The sequence below is a fragment of the Zingiber officinale genome, chromosome 7A, assembly GCF_018446385.1.
Source record: "Zingiber officinale cultivar Zhangliang chromosome 7A, Zo_v1.1, whole genome shotgun sequence".
Taxonomy (NCBI): domain Eukaryota; kingdom Viridiplantae; phylum Streptophyta; class Magnoliopsida; order Zingiberales; family Zingiberaceae; genus Zingiber; species Zingiber officinale.
In genome coordinates, this window is record NC_055998.1 from 111083488 (window position 1) to 111101426 (window position 17939).

A 17939-nucleotide genomic window follows, 5' to 3' on the forward strand; every position below is an offset into this window, starting at 1 on the left:
GGTCTTTACTAATATCAACAGTATATCTGTTAGTAACCTATGGTGTGCCTATATGAAAATACCAAATTTTGGATGTAATGCTATTTTGTTTTCTTTTTTGATTAGTCTGTTCCGTTTGTTAATTATTTAAATGTATAATATTTTATTTTGTATTTTATTTTGATGTAGATTGGCTCTTAATTTTCTATGAAGAAAAAAAAATGATAAAACTCTACTAGTCCTAGAAGGGACCGGTCCGATCCCATAAAACTTTTTTACCGATCACAATATAAATCAAGAAATATTCACCACAACGAAACTTGTGATATATTTTCATCCTATCAGTTCTTTGAAGCAAAAGAAAAGATCAAGGAAAAAAAAATAAAACTTTACTGTTAAAACATAAATAAAAAAGAGGAACGGAAGAAAAATAGCTATGAAAAAGTTTTACTGCCACCTTAATTCCATCAAAATTTTCCTCCGTAAAAAGAAACATGCAAGTGCCCTTGATTGAAATCTTTAATGGCCGCACTTTTATGGCGACAAAGGAGTTAATCATATGAAACATTCATGTCCCGGAATTAGGATTTCTTCACTGCAAATGAGATTTTGAAGTTTGAACCAAATATAGAGTTAAAATGATAATCGCCACTCACATTTAATCAAATACTATTCAGTGAATTAAAAATAATTCCCAGCATATTAGTTTGCTAAAGTAAAAAAAAAAAAATTACGCCGATAATATTGATGGCACTACCCTTCACACAACAGGAAACAAGAATTCGGCTAAATTGATAATATTCCAGATAAATACATAAAATTTTCAAATACTAAGTATGAAGGGCCAACATCCCATTCATATACTGATTCCTTGTTCTTCTATACTTCTCCAGCATTACCTGAAACATTCTACATGCTTCTTCGTAAACAAGAGATCTGCAAAATCTTGATTTAGTCTGAAAGAATTCATCCTTCATTTCTTCATTCCCTTTGATAGATAGTTCAATGAGTTCACTCCGCATTCTTGAAGGATCATCAAAGTCTATTTTTACATCCTCAACTCCCCTCTGAGGCAAATGACGGAGCCACCTCATCCATTCCAAGAAATTGTCATTTGCTTCTTGAACAACTGTTTTCTCAAATGTTTCCGTGAAATTGGAGCTAACGTCGATTATATTAATTATCTTTAAAAAGTTAGCTTTCTGATTTAACCTAAGGGTATCAGCATGATGCTCTACAAATTTGGCAGCGATCAAGCAAGCTTTCCTGAAGATAGAAACATCATCAGCTATAAGCTTGATAGCCACATGCAAAAGAAATACAGAAAAGACTTTTCTTCTCCTGGCTTCCATGCTTGGGATGCAGTCTGATGCTTCTTTCTGCATCTCATGCCAGCAATGGAGAGCAACATGAGCAAAACCTTCCCACCTGGAAAATAACTAATCAGGATGGTATAGCCTAAATTGATAGTAACTTACAGAACATAGCCAAAGAAAGTCCGTCTCCAATTTTTATGAATGTCACAATGCTTTACAACGTCACCTATAATTAAGATTTTTTTTGTTTTTGGAAAACACAACACGAGTGTATCAGATGTTGTTCAATAGATGAAAAAAAAAAACCCATAGCTTCTACAATAATCAAGAAGTGTATCTAACAATTCACTTTCACAAAGAAGGCCTTTAGTTCCCTCTAAGTAAACAGTGCTAATTACCAAATGCAAAAAATTTAAATTTAAATTTTAAAAAAAAAACAGTACATTGTAGAGTGTCAGAGACACATAATATAAGTTAAGAGAATCCAGAAGTCCTGAATACCTATAACTGATTAAATTGGAAGCATCATCCAATACTTGTATGAAGTCAATAGCTGAAACTTAAACAATTATTTAGCAACCGTAATTTTATCCAGCTAACTAGTAATGCTTAAGTACTAATAGCAACAGAACACAAAAGAATAAAAAAGAAAAAAGAAACTTAGTATGTGAAAAGAAACGACTGTACCCTGCTGGTAGATTAATGTGTTCAATACCATGCATGTAGCAAATCAGCAATAATAAATTACTTACGCAAAAGGTGGCTCAACCTCCATAGAAAGTGTAAGATGCAAGGAAAGGCCAGAACACAATTCTTGCTGAGGTTTATAGGCATCATTTTTTGTATGAGCCTCATGAGGACAACCTCTAGGGATGTATAAAATATCACCCTCGTTGAGAAACATCTGTAAGCCTCCCTCTTTTTCATTCTCTATGCTAGGCAAACTGCTAATAGGTTCATATAACCTGGGTAAAATAGATGTTGGAGAAGATGAAACAAACCAGTACTTTTGACCAAAGAGTTGCCACACAAATACACAATGATCATCATAGTGGAAAGTTAAACCCTGAGATCCTGGTGGTGTGATGTACAAATTTGCCCCCACTGATGGTTGACCAAATAAATCTGCTAACCCTCTAGTAATAGAAGCAATTTCAGCAAACCGAAATTCCATTCCTCGTAATGCAATTGTAAAACCATCTTGAAATGCTTTTTTACATTTGGTTGCATAATCACCTTCACTAAATAATATGCCTGAACTACTGTCAAAAAAGTGTACTTCTTTCTTTTTGAAGGATTCTGATGGTACTTGTTGCGCTTTCACAACCCGAATATCTAATCCATATATGAGTGGGGAACCCAAGGAACTGTTCTCATTTAAGAAACAATTTATGTCTAGTTCATCTGAAGCAAGAGGCTGGCAGGAAACTAGTTTCATCAACACTGAGTCAAGGATATCATTAGTTGATTGATGATTAAAAGAATTGATCAAACATCTAAAAACCCCATTTTCTTTTTCCAGATTCTTTATCACCTCACTTAGTAGAACTGGTGACTTCTCCCAATATTTAGATACAAAAGTAACAAACTCAGAGCCTGCATCACCAAACATGGTTACCCTAATCTTGTCATAATTCCAGGTTGCAAGGTTTTGGTTCATAGAAAGTTTAAAAATAGTTGTAGGGAGACCATTTTTCATTATGTGCCAACATCTTTGTCCATTACCATGTAACAATGGACATCGACTTTTCTTCCAAATTTCTTGCAATAAAGGCAAGCATCTTTTTACTAGCTCACTAGGAATCCTATCCAAGAAATCCTCAGTAGAACTATTTATGAGAGTTACAGCTGCAGCAAGGATTAATGCTACAAAGCTTTCATTCATAGGCCTTCCTTTTGAACATTCAACAGCTTCTTTTCTCATACCTTGATGAACAGCCAATACACGATTAACCTGAACTTCCTGATAAAACAAAGATCTGCTAGAAGTCATTCCACAGTGTGCTTATGAGATGACGTTAAAGCAAATGATTTAACATTCAATTCACTCAGTTATCATTACACAGTGAGCACATGCTGACATGAACAAGATTAGTAGTAATTACAGGATTTGTTGTGCACCAATGAAAAAAAAATCCTTGCTAATAATTTGAAAATCAGACTAGACAAGGAGGTCTTACCAGTAACCAATTCCATTTCAGTCCAGCCTCTCAAAAGCTAGTCATGGTCAAAACCTTATTGTGTACATCAATCAGCAACAATACAAATCAAGAGCATCCCAGACCAATTAATTGAACAGGTTAACTATCTTTGACAGTCTCAATAAGTTAAAAAAAGTTGCCCATGCTGGTTCATTGTTAGCATGATGCACTGATTTTCATAAGACCAGGAATCAATCTAGGTGTCATATGTAATACTTTTGGATATTTTATGAGACCAGAGTGTTGGACACATAGTTTTTAGTTCTAAAAAAGTAAAAAGCTACATGATTTGTTGTATTTTATGAGGTTAATTTTAGACCACGCCTGATTAAACACATTTATTTTCTCTTACATTAAATCAGTCAATGTTAGTCCTGTTCATGAAATCATGTCGTATGTGATTATGTTAAACCATTTTGTTTTGATATGTTTGGCAAAAAGTTTAAGTTAGATTTGTTCGTATGACTTGTATGTGCACAAAGATCATAGAAGAATGGAAAGAGACATACAAGAGACAATAGGATGAGGAGCATCGAGGTAGCAACATTGACGTAGTTAGAAGAAGGTGAACTACAAAAAAAAAGAGTGAAAGACGACATATGAAACAAATCCGGGGCTTAATGCATTTGAAAAACATAAGACTAGACAGGAGATAGCTTCAGTGGCAAAATCAAACTGTGAATACAAGCTCCTATATGAGTTGTGAGTCCAAGTGACTTGTACTTGTTCAGGTAGATTCTTACTTAGGTATAAGACTCAACCAAGAAATAGGAGATTTTGAGTTGTAGTCACTATAGTCGGTTGAAAGTTTATCATAGTCGATTGGAGTGTTGAGTTAACTAAGAAGTCAACTCCGGTTGAATTGCTCGTGCAACTGAGTCGACTATAGTAGATTTCAATCGACTATACGAAAATGAGCCAATTTGATTCTTGATTGAAATTGATAATAAGATCGTTTGAAGATCTTATTTAGCTGAGCCAACTATAATAGATTTCAATCGACTATACAAAATTGAGCCAATTTGATTCTTGATTGAAATTGAAAATAAGACCGTTTGAAAGATCTTCTCCACTTTAGTTGATTGACAAGACTTGAGTTGACGAGAAGGATTTCAATCGATTGGATTGTCAATAAGTCAACTGAAGACAACAACCAGTAGATAAGGATCCTGTGATTCAAAGTTTCAGTCGACTAGTGGCTTAATGCAGAACAACTAGTACACCTTATCGATCACCATTTGGAGAAAAAAAAAAGGGTAAGGGGAGTTCAAATGACAACCACAAAGTTATATTTCTCAAGTCATGCTATAGCTCCACAATGCCTTGTTTATTTTATATAGTTTTTCATGTTCAGGACTTAAAGTTTGTACCTTTTTAAGTTCTTAATCCTTTTATCCACAATTAAGGGTTTTTCTATTTTAATCTTGTGTATAAATGATTTTGTATAAGGCTTCTCCACCTCTAGTTGGGAAAAAATTAGACAACTTTTAAGAGTTCATAAGTCGTGTGGTAGGAACTAATGGTTCTAAACCACGTAAATTATATGTTAGTGTATGGATTTTTCTCATACTATGTTGTATTTGGATTTGCAAGAAAAATCATTTCTATTTTTCAAGTCAAAGTTAATTCGCCCCCCTTCACCATCTGATCATAATCATATAAATCCTAACAAGTGGTGTCAAGAAAGGGCATCTTTAAAGGATTAACCCCTAGTAAAGCAATGACCAAAATTTGAGGGAGACATCGAAAAATAGAAAAACAAAAGGTATGAAGGTATGTTTAAAATAGATTTTTTATATTGCCTTATCTATGATGTATTACTTTGAGACTCATAGGAAACTAGACGGTGAATTGTTAAAAAACTAAAAGGATGAGTTCCTCGTTAACCAGAAAGCTAAACATCTCTTACGCAAGAGATAAATAGAGTCAGAACTTACATGTGTCAAGGAGGAGAAATTGGTAAATTTGTATGAAAAAAAACACATAAGCAAAAATTGCTAAGCGAGATCTACAAAGTTTAAAATGTTGGATGGAGAATCTTGGCATAAATGCACTCTAAATAAAAGGAACTCATAAATGGCCTAATCAACATTGGAGAAATTTTGTCCAAGCAAGAGATTACAATCATGACACTCTAAATAAAAGGAACTCATAAATGGCCTAATCAACATCGAAGAAACTTTGTCCAACCAAAAGATTGTTGGTGCAATCATAACCTAAATAGTCAATAGTCGAGTTCAACTTGAATTTTGATGTTTAAACAAATGGTTTAAGTTAACTCTTACATATGTATATGCGATTGACATATGTGTTAAGTTGTGCAGGAACTTAACAAGAGACACATGGAGCTCATGGAGCTCATGACTTGACGAGGTTGAGTGTTGATGATGACTTGGCAAGGTAAGAGTATTGGTGCAATCATGAATGCATGCAACTTCATGTGGTTTTGATGATGGACAACGTTTAAGTTAAGGCAACTTGTGTAGCCTCACATGGTTGTCAAGTATGCAGGAGAAATCAGCTTAACAAAGATGATAAAATCCAAAAAGGTTGGAAATCGAATTCTTAGCAAAAAGAAAGTCTTAGCAGGTCTGGGCGATGAAGTCTAAGAAAGTTGGAGGCCAAATTATTGGCAAAAGAGAAACCATAGCAGATCAGGTGACGAGGTTAGACATTGAAGGGAAACCCTAGCAGATCAGGCGACCGGATGCTAGGCAATGAAGAGAAGAGAAGAGAAGACTCCAAGTACGAAAATCCAGGAAATAGGTATCTCTAGCATAAGGTATGTTTTGAAAGAAGATAAATGTGGGACGAGAGTGAAAGGAGTTAGGCGTGACTCATTCATTAAAATGAATGACAAATAGTATATGAGTCAACTAATATATATCCATTAATTGACTGTTGTGCAAAGGGATGAAGAAGTCATAACTCGGATGGTGCAAGGGATGCAGCAACTTGTGCAATCGAATCGATTGGCACAGCTAAACCACAAAATAGTTTGTGGTTTTGATAATTAGTCGATTGCTAGGCATATAATAATTGACCACTAGAGTCAAACCATGAATTTGCTTTGCTTTTGACATCAGTCAACTACTAAGCACATAGCAATTGACCGATGGAGTCAAAGATTGATAGGCACAATGCAGTTGACTGATAGAGTCAAACAACAAATCCATTTGAGATTTTTGCATTAGTCCATTGAACAGGACAAAAGAGTAGCTTGATACGACCCACGAATCAGTTTGTGATTGAAATTCATGGTTTACTCAGAAACATTTTGAGTTGATTGCTACGTCATTTGGCCTGAATTCGGAGAACACATAAACATTTTGAATCGACTGCAGTAGTCAACTGTTCACTATGAGTCGACTGGTAGATATATAAGAGTCGATTAATATGCACTTTTAGGCAAGTATGAATAATGTATTCGAAGTTTTAATTCTTGCTCAATAGTCAATTAATGGCCAAATATAGCATGCAGTCAACAGATATATTAGTCAACTTCTGTAAATTTGTGAAGCAACTCTGCTCGGTTAAAGATCATATAAATGTTACTGAAGGCTTCATTTTGAAATAGAGAATTCCAAGAATGTTTGTCCAAAAAGTAAGGAGAGACCATTTTTCAAAGAGATTTTTTTTCTTGTTCTTCTCTTTATTGTCCCTATTCTCAAGATTGATGTTGTAAAAGAATAATGTTGTAAGTGGTTTCTCCACCTCTAGAAGATGCTCAGCAAGGAGAAAGATTAGTGATGGTATCGCTAGAAGTCTAGGCCTTGAAATAGCAAACCAAGTAAATATTTGTGTCTCTATGATGTGATATGTTTGTGATATGTTCATTTTTGTTGTGCACTCGACAATAGAAAAGAAGCTATTCACCCACCCACCCCCGCTCTAGCAATGTTACGATCCTACAAAGGCAACATGCTCGATGGTTTAAAGGTCCAATAGAGTTCAAAGAAGATTGTACGAAACATCGAAGGAGAGGATGAGAAGGGTTGTGATGGTGTTGAAGTATCTTATGAAACTTGACTTTGTGCAATCAAGTTGGTTAACTCAATAGCTCGAAGTTAGTTGAAGATCAGAGAATGATCATATGAGACATCCAAGGGATCATAGGACAAGGAGCATTGAAGCACAATGTTAATAGTAGTTGAGGAAAAGGAGAACTATGTAGGTAAATTGTGAAGGATGATAAATGGAGCGAACCAAGAGATTGGTGCATCCAAGGGACGAGTAACCTAGTGGGAGACAGTCTTGGTGGTTGAGTCAAGCTGCGGAAGGTAAATTATTGTGTAAGCTATGAGAGTTGAGAGACTAGTACTTTTGTAAGAGGGTAGATCTCAAATTAGGAGAAAACTTAATTATTAGAATGATTGTAATCAAGGCTCTAGTCGACTACAAAGTACTACAAGGGTGTTCCCAATCAACTAATGAGATGAGTCAACTAAAGAGTCATCTCAGACTTAGTCACAAATAGAATATTTTTGTCTGAAGCATAATTAATTCAGCCGGTGAATGATTGAGTTTAGTTGAGTAATGTTGGAATCAAGAGCTGAGTAAACTCAAGAGTCATCTCAAGCTCAATTACTTGCAAGCACAATGTTTCTATTAGGAGCCTATTGGAATGGGCAGCCGACTAACTGAGTTTAGTCGACTAATGATGGAATCTAGTCCATTGATGACTCGGAAAAAGAGTAGTCATTGATCTGATAAAGATGAGTTGTAACAGCCACATAACCTAGGGTCTACAGGAAATCAATCACTTATGGTGGAAGTTAGTCAACTAGGGTAGCTATTAGCATACTCCAGGCAATCAAGTGATGGTAGCTCCAATTGACTAATTAGCGACAAAACAAGAGAACAGTAAGTGAAATTAAAGGAAGTTGAAGGTTATAAAAGGAGAACTTCTCCAAAAGGAGAGTTTAAAGGCTAGAGAAATATAGATTGTCTCATCTTTTTTAACTTGTTTCTATTAGCTTCATCTTCTAGTTGTTAATACCCCGAGTGGTTTGATCATGGTTTTAATGTTTGGGCAAAAGGTTTAAGTTAAACCTTGTCTTATAATATGTTGTGTATATCTTAGTGTACAAGGACTTAGGAGTACACAGGAACACCTAATGACTAAGAGAAGGGTGGTATGGGACACCGAGGAACTGAAAGGAGTATTGGAGACAACCACACTTTGAGCAAAAGGCGCAAACATGTGAGAAAGATAATACGAAAAGGAAGCGGGCAGGCTCAATACGTCCAAGGAACGAGAAGCTTAGCATAAGAGTATACTGATGGAGCGAGAAGGAACTATGGGAGTAAGCTAAAAAAGACTCAATGCATCCTAGGGATGAATGGTAGCTAAGAGAAGGCAAACTACGTAGGAGAAGCATGAAGGATGGCATGTGGAGCGACATAAGGGCTCATGCATATGAGGGATGAGTAACCTAGCTAGAGACAACCTTGGTGGTGAATTCAAGCTACATAAGGTAAGCTCTTGTGTGAGGAATTGAAAGACTAGTAACTTTCGGAGAGGGTAGATCTTAACTTAGGCATCATTAGGAAAGTTGTAGACAGTACTCCAACCGACTACATAGTACTATAGGGTGTTCCCAGCCAATTTGTGAGCTAAGTCGACAAGGAATCGACTTTGGGTTGCTAGCTCACTTGACCTTGTTATTGCTTAGAGCCTAGTCGACTAGTTGAGTTCAATTGACCGATATTGGAATCGAATCGACCAATGAACTGAGTTAACTATGACTCAAGCTTGGTGGCTCGCGACTAAAATGTTTATGTTCTGATTAAGTTTAATCAATTGATGATTCACGAAGACAACAAAAAGTAGCCGTTAATCTCACAAAACTGAGTTGTAACGATCGAATGACCAAAGCCTTTCTATAAACCTCGAGATATGTGCATTAGAAGATCTTTCATTTACTATAGAATTGTATGAGTAACATAATACAAAAACCTCGAGATATGTACACTAAAGATCTTTCTTTTACTATAGAATTGCACAAGTCAATTAATGCAGAATTTTGGAAGAAAAAGAGATTAGAACAAGAATGTCACTTATAGCAAATAAAGAGAAAAGAAGTCCTTGCCTCTCTAAGCCTTTAGAATTTTCATGATCATTTTCAGCGAATAGCCACGAAGAAGCATACATGGTAAGACAGGTAGGTAAAGCTTTTCATAATTTGAATCTTAGTAGAACGACGTGAAAAAGTTCTTGAGAAAAAGGAACAAGGGGAAAGTCTAATGCTTCAACTGCCAAAAAGGACACATATGAGGTCATTGTTCAAAATTGATGAAAGCAAATTCGTCAAAAATTGAAAAGAACAAAAAAAAATTATTGAAGGCAGCATGGGAGGTCACGTCATTAGAGGAGAAGAAAGAGCCAAAGCAAAAGAATTTCCTTGCTCTCACTATACAAGATGATAGAATTATGTCTATCTCATCCGTACTATGGTGCAGTGGCAAGGCATCCAAGCTGTCACCCAAGCTCCCGCGATTCGATCACCAGCTATGGCGAATTTGTAGGAATTTTTCCTCCAAATGGGGTGCGCAACCAAAGGATGTTGGGCTTCTTGGCCGCCCGCCGCAAGTACTTCCCAATTTACCCTAGTGGCCGGTGGAAAAATTATGTGGGGTCGGGCCAGTCACCCCCCGAGCTAGCTAAGTTTATCGGGTTTTTTTTTCAAGCCAAGGGATCACAAAATTTATTTACTTGAACAACTTGGTAAGGTTAGCAATCTTTTAGTTGTGCAATTATTAGATGCAATTTATTCGCTAACTATATCTTGAAAAAATTGAACAAAGAAATGCCCATTTTGAAAAATCTTGTTGATATTTTGAAGAATAATGTTTTTCTTGTGAGAAGGATTTAAAAATCAACTTCAAAATGAAATTAATAGTTTAAGAAAAATCCTTGAGCAGTTTCCCATTTGTTCCAAATCATTCAATATGATTATTGGGAGTCAAAAGTTAAATTATTACAAAATGACTTAGGCCATAAAGAGACGGTCAAAAAAAAAAAAAAGAATGCCAATGTAACATTGCTTAGGGTCAAAATGAAGTTAAAACATAAAGCAAAAAATGGATTCTAAAAGGATTTTTAGTAAATCCAATTGGCCCTAAGCTTTATTGGTTGCCCAAATCTTTCATTAATTTCTAGACCTTTCTTGAAAAGCTAACCATAAGGAAAATTTGATCAATATTTTCATATAGTGGTTAGCACATATTCTTTATGTGCTTATTCACTTACTCTTTATATCTCATTAAAAATTTAAGAATTACCTTGTTTTTTTTATTGAGAAATCTAGAAACCCAAGTAAGATGCTTAGTATTTTGGTTCATAATTCTTGTTACAATGTATCAAATGAGCCAATATCATCAAGACGCAAACTAATCTTTTTGGCTAATCATGAGAAAGGCAAATATATTGACAAGTATATATTTGGCTCATAAATCAAGATTAGAAATTTTGAATACAAAAATAATTTATCTGGTCATATTTTGAATTACAAAATTGAACTTCTCAATGATTAGTCTATTTTGGAAACTTTATATCAATTGGCAAAATATAATAATTTTCTTAAAGAAAATTTTTCCTTTGTTAGATTTCTATGATACATATGTGTTATTCAATTTTAAATTTTTTTAGAAATTCCTATGGTTTTTTTGAAAAGTTTTCAAAGAATTAATCTACTTTCACGTACTAGTCGATTGTTCCAAATAGTGAGTGCTGTCAAGTACCAATAGTTAATTGTTCCAAATAGTGAGAGTGAGTTGATTGAAGTTTAACTAAACAGTTGGAAATAAAATATTAATCTATATTTTAGACTTCCTTGGACATGTTAGGATCTCTCTACTAAATTTTCATATTTAGATCAATTACATATCTTCTATCATGATTTATCACTATTTTTAATGTGCAACAAAAGGGAGGAAAAAGGTAAGGTTTAAGCTTACCTTATGCCCTTATTCTATAAATCCCAAACCCAATGAAAGCTTAGGTGCAGGGGATTCTATTTTAGATTCATCAATTTTATAATTTTTTTCTAACTTTATAAACGAATTATTAAACATAAAAAAAAAAAAATCGTTAGTGGAGTCATGCTCTAAGTGCTCATGTCCAATCATATTGTTTTGACATGTTTGGCAAAGAGTTTAAGTTAGCTTTATTCATATAAACTTGTGTGTGCATGAAGAAGTGTACAAGAGCTTGGTTGGATCCATAGCTCAAGCGCAACTGTAGATCAAAGAAGAATGGAATGCGACATTTGCAAGACTACAAGAAGAGGAGCATCGAGATGGCGGCAATGATGACAAGCAAAAGGAGGTGAACTAGATATAAAAAGAGTGAAGGATGACATGCGAAACGAGTTTAAGGCTCAATACATCTAAGGGACTTAAGACCTAAAGGGATACATCTAAGGGACTTAAGACCTAAAGGGAGATGGCGTCGATGGTAAAGTCACACGGTGAATATAAGCTTCATATGAGTTGTGAAAGTCATGACGTGTACTTTGGAACTTTAGAGTTCAATTAATTTCTTATTAAGGCGTACAACTCGACATGTTTCCGGGTTGTAGTCAATCAAGTCAACTGGAATCTTAACTCGACAAGGAATTGACTCAGGCTAAATTGTTCATAAACAAGAATGTATTTATTAGTGACTAGGTCAACTTGTCAGCTAACTTGTGACTTAAATGAAATAACTTTCATTAATGCAAATTAAGAAAGAGAGTCTTGGTACAATGATAAAGTTGTTATTGTGTGACTTAGAAGTCACATGTTCGAGTCTCGAAAACAGCTTCTTGTAAAGCAGGGTACAATAAACCCTTCCCCGAGACCCTGCATTGGTCATTTAGAGGGTTATAAAAATGTTAGTGCGATAAGTTTTGATGTCCAGCAAAGGGTTTGTTGGGAACGAAGGATATTCACATATCTCCACAATGACATGATATTGTCCACTTTGGACCTAGGCCCTCATGGCTTTGTTCTTAGACTCTACCTAAAAGGCCTCATGCCAATGGAGATATCCTACACCTTTTAAAACCCATGATCTTTACAAAATCCTTCCGATGTGGGACTTTGATTGAATCTCAACAATCCTCCCCTCAAATCAAGGACCACCATTACTCACATGGTTCGACCCCTGAGCATCCAGTCATCCTGACCTATTCTGGGCTTCCCCGCAAGCATCTGGATCTGGTCACTCTTGATCTGCTTTGGGCCTCCCCGTGAGCATCCGGTCACCCTGACCTGTTTCGGGCCAACCCACAAGCATCCGCATTCGGTCACTTTTGACCTGCTTCGGGTCTCCCCGTAAGCATCCGATCACTCTGACCTGCTTCGGACCTCCCTGTTCCGGGCCTCCCCGTGAACACCCGATCACCTTGACCTGCTCCGGGCCTTCCTACAAATATCCGGTCAACCTAAGCTGCTTCGGGCCTCCCCGTGAACACTTGGTCAATTTGACCTGCTCCGGACCTACCCTCAACTTCGTTCAAGGTCACCCCACATGATATATGGTCTGGACCATGGCTCTGATATCATTTATTGGGACCAAGGATGTTCACATATCTCCACAATAGCATGATATTGTCCACTTTGAGCCTAGGCCCTCATGGCTTTGTTCTTGGGTTCTACCCAAAAGGTCTCATACCAATGGAAATATCCTACATCCTTTTTAAACTCATGATCTTTACCAAATCCTTCCAATGGAGACTTTAATTGAATCTCAACATGATTAAGTTAGAATATGTATATAATGAATTGTGAGAGTGTATGCACACAATGATAAAAAGTCTCGACAGATCAAGGTTGAGCATGAGCAAGTCAGATAAAGAATAAGCGGTGTTTGGCATGAGGAAGTCCCCACCGATCGAGGATGATTGAATGTCTAGAAAGATGAAGTCCTACCAAGTTAAGGTTCATTAAACGCTTAGCAAGACAAACAAGACCAAAAAAAAAAACATGGTCATAAAGAAGGATATTCTCCGGTGACTTACAGATTTCATTTTTGCAACGATGAGTGTGAGTGCACATGTAAAATTGGGAAATCAAGGGCTAAATTAGGCTCGGATGAAAGCCTTAGAAATGACTTGTTCAATACTTCAATCATCTTTGTCAACTGGTAGTTGAATCCGCTTAGCAGAAAATTAAGACTTTCAGTTTACCAATGTGCTATGATTATTAACTAATACTATGTGTCGATCAACTAAGAAGTCAACTGATGAACTAGTCGACTAAGCTAGGGGAACGAAAGTTTACTATTTTCATCGTTTCTATTAAACAGTCAACTTATGGTTCACAATTGAGTCAACTAAAGGGTGACAAATTTAGTACAGTGGGGCAGGGATCAATTCAGTACATGCCCTCGGAAAAAAACTCCTCCCACCTTTAGCCACTTTGCGGTCGGCTATAAGTTGACCCCGTGGTTTACCTCCCTTCACATAACTTGAGGAGGGACTATAAGGGGTGCTTAGGGTGGGGTGAATGTAGGGATGTAAATAAACCAAACGGTTCGCGAGCTATTCGGAGCTCGATTCGATAAAAAGCTCGTTCGAGTTCGTTCGTTTATCTTATCGAACTGAGCTCAAGCTCGATTTCGAGCTCGACAGTTTTATCGAGCCTAGCTCGAGCTCAAGGATATTCGGCTCGTGAGCTCGCGAACATATTCATTTATAGGCTCGCGAGCCAAAAAAACGAGCCTTAAACCGAGCCAAAAAACGAACTCTAAAACGAGTCAAAAAAACGAGCTCTAAAACGAACCTTAAAATGAGCTTTAAAATGAGTCAAAAAAAAACAAGCTCAAAAACGAGCTCTAAACGAGCCCGAAAATGAGCCCGAGCCCGAGCTCACTTAACGAGTTAGGCCCGTTAACTTTAATAATTGAGCTAATAACGAGCCGAGCTCGAACTGTTCGCAAGCTTGATAATTCTAAAACGAACCGAGCTAGAGGTGATAAAAGCTCGATTCGAGCTCGAGCCGAGCCCAAGCCCGAATATAACTTAAACGAGCCGAGCTCGATTACATCCCTAGGTGAACGTAATCACCTTTTGCTATAATTGAGTCAACTAGGATTACTACAGTTAGTCATGGTAATAGAAATAATTATTCTGTTAAGGTAGTTAACTAATGGCTTCTTGAGTTAACTATTGGATGGTTAATCAATTATAACATAACATTTATTACTTATAATGGTTGTTTCCAAAAGCTAATATAGATAACAGTCAACTATAGATAATGGTCGTTGATCTGACCAAGTACGCTACAACTATCAGATGACATAAGAGCTACAATGTTGCAATCGACTAATGGTGGAATCCAATCAGCTCATATAGTTTTTGGTAGACACAGGCTAAAACAATTGAGAAACCATATGTAGTTGACTGATTGGTAATAGATTAGCTGGATATCAAATGAAAATTGAAGAGACTGTGGACATTTGAAGTGTGGCAAAATAGAGATTGGTTAGATTTTATTGAATCTTCCCTTGTACTCTTTGGTCTTCCTCTTACTCTTCTTCTTCTATTGTTCATGTAATAATTTTTTCCACCTCCGGAAGTTATGTTTGAAGTAGAAAAGTAATGGGCTTTCAGCGAGTGACTCACTGACTAATCATAAGTTGTGAAGCAAGAACAAAGGCTCCAAACCTCATTATATGCCTTATTAGCAATTATTTAAATTTGCAGTTGTAAGTACAATTCCTATTCACCGCCACTAGCTCATTCAACCATCGTTTACGTTGGCACCAACAATACTGTAAATGAGTGTGGGATGATTTGAAACATAAAGTTTGAGGGGAAAATTTTGAATATAAGTAAAGTTCTATGGAAAAGAAACATATATTCATTAAAGCTGGTTTGATTGTAAATGGTGAATAGGCTGATGTGAAACATGGAGTTTGAGGGGAAAACTAAAATGTAGGTGATGGGGAGAGGGAAGGCTTGCACAGTTTGTGTAAAGAAAGGAAAAGAAAAAAGTTCATGTCATTTCTTACATGCTAGGAATAACCAGACGTTCCTGAACTTGTTATACAATATGGATGAGGTGGATGTTACTAGAAGTGAACTCATATTTTGGATTTCTTTGCATACTTAATTTATAGAGTATGTTGTGTGGGATGGGTAGATGCTATGCAATGTCAATTATTTTGCTTTTGTGTTTTCACTTTGCACGTAATATTAGATGATTTGAATGGGGTTCCTGTATAGTCCATTCATTCAAATGAATATAATTTATCATTTGCTAAAAAGGTCACAAGGAAGCAAAACAAAGTGATATTATCCATCCATTAATAACACTAGGATTCCATATATTCTGTTGCGGATGACAAACAAACATATGTTTGCTGGTTTCAACAGGACTTCTTAATGTTGTTGTTTCCATCTACTATTGTGTTTAAATATGTCTACAAAACATTTTAACATATTTCTCTAAATAACTAACTGAAAAAGATATAATGAAACCAACTAAATTTGTTCAAGAATTAAATAGAACCAATTTCTAGGAAAAAAGATCATGAACGATTCACAAAGATTGTTCTTCGAGAAAGGAAAACTCACAATAATCTCTCCACTGAGAGGGCTTTACAAAGCTGCTCTCTACCGGCCTGAGAAATGGACAAGTCCAATATAGCATTACAGACTGTCTTGGCCACCTGACGCCTTCCGTTACCCAAGGCAAGTACTAATCCTTTCGCGATTTCACCATTCAAAGCTAATACCTCGTTCATCTCTATAGAGTAGAGGGCCGCGCTTCTGACAACATCTGCACTCAATCTGACCACTGACGGCCACCTGAATCACCCACGTAACTAGCTGAAAGAACGATTTGAATGGGTGCACTGATATGAGTAGCGTTGTTGAGAAGGTGAGAAAATAACCTAGAAGTGAGGAGTAGAGGAAGAAGGGCGATGAGGCCGTTGGGAAGCAGAGACTTCGGGGTAGTACAAGAAGATGGGCGAGTCGAGATGAGGGCAAGACGTGAGCGGAGGAAGCGCCGGAGGACGGACCGGGAATGCTGGTTTGGGCTGGTTCTGGAGGACGCAGCAGCGAGGAGGAGAGGGAAGACGTTGCGATCGAAGGAGGCGACATCGAGAGGAGGTGAAGAAGAGTCTCTCCTTCGTTTGTGGCCGCTGCGGGTTTCGTCCATCGTTTGCTTCTCGCTTTCTGCCTTCTCTCTCGGGGTGGTGCGCCTGCCAGGCTAATGCCCGTTTAGACGAGAGCAGATCGTTTGGACCAATTTTTTATGGTCTAGGAGATGGATAATTCATATTTACGGTCAGATAATGATCGCCATCAGACCTTAATTAGTTATTATCTTTTTTTGGTTCATCAGCCCCATCAAAGTACTTTTTATTTCTATTTTTTATCCTTCGAAATTGAGTGGAAGTAAACAAGTGAGAAGTGTATCATCTCAAAATCTCCCTTGCTTTTTTCCTTGGACTCTTCATCGAAGCACTCCGCCTATAACACAGAGTAAGCTTCTCTAAATCAAAGTCAATTCAGTCATCGTCACCTCCTCTTTTACTTTCCTCTTGCCCAGTGGCGAAGGCAAGGGGGCGGGCACGGGGGTATGCGGAAGCACCCCTTTGCTCTCGAAAATTTCACTAGTATACTTTATTTGCTCTCTGTTGGCCCCCCTACCTTAGTTCCAAGCTTCTAACGATCCACTTGCAAGCAAATAGTATGAAGGGCAAGGAGGAAGATGAGCTTGAGCAATTGAGTAGACTGTAGAGTCGCAGAAAAGATGTCACGTCCCGAGGATATACTTGTCCACCAATCGGGCGGTATCCCTTAGTGACAATATAATAAGTAATCGATATCAAATCAATTCGAGCTAACATAAAATGTTGGATCGAAAAGTGCTAGAGGGGGGTGAATAACGCTCGTGGCTTTCACGTGTTTCGTATTCGAAAATTCAAGTAACGCAGCGGAAAATAAAAACACACACAAGAAGTCCAAGATTTACTTGGTTCGGAGCCTAAGGCGACTCCTACTCCAAGGCTCGCGATCGTAGATCGCTTTCGGTGGACAATCACTATCAATTCGTAAGTCTTTTACAATTTTGAGATACAAGTGCTAAATAATGACTTTATACCGACAATGTGAAAGATGAAAAAGCTAGTCATCGTCTGTCGGAGTGTCGAGGTGCTTCGGAGCAGTGCACAACTTTTAGAAGATTGCTTGAGTTCTGTTTTCGTTGTGCTTTGAAGCTGCAGCCCGAGACCCCTTTTATAGCCTTTATGGATCTCATCCAGATCTTCAAAGTTCGGGATCAACTTTGACCCGAGGCGGGTCGGTCAACCGATCCCCTGGTTCGATCGACCGATCAGGCGAACTCCTCCTCATCCGATCCGCCCGATCCGCTCGCTCCGCTTCGATCTGATCAAGTCTTATCCCGGGTTCGGTCGACTGATCTCGCCGTTCGGTCGACCGATCTG

The 17939-nt window shown here is 37.3% G+C and overlaps 1 protein-coding gene across 2 annotated transcripts; it reads right to left on the reverse strand.

The window, feature by feature from the left end:
• Positions 1-618: 618 nt before the first annotated feature.
• LOC122002003 lies at positions 619-16725 on the reverse strand. 2 transcript variants are annotated; one of them, XM_042557015.1, is made up of 4 exons: positions 16380-16725; positions 16060-16293; positions 2048-3274; positions 619-1407 (listed from the first exon to the last, which is right to left on the reverse strand). In XM_042557015.1, the coding sequence occupies exons 1-4, from the start codon at positions 16646-16648 to the stop codon at positions 810-812; spliced, it is 2328 nt and encodes a 775-aa protein (XP_042412949.1). In that variant the 5' UTR covers positions 16649-16725; the 3' UTR covers positions 619-809. The 2 variants fall into 2 exon arrangements, with proteins under 2 accessions (XP_042412949.1, XP_042412951.1); XM_042557017.1 differs by having other exon boundaries at positions 16060-16314; positions 16380-16522.
• Positions 16726-17939: the final 1214 nt, after the last annotated feature.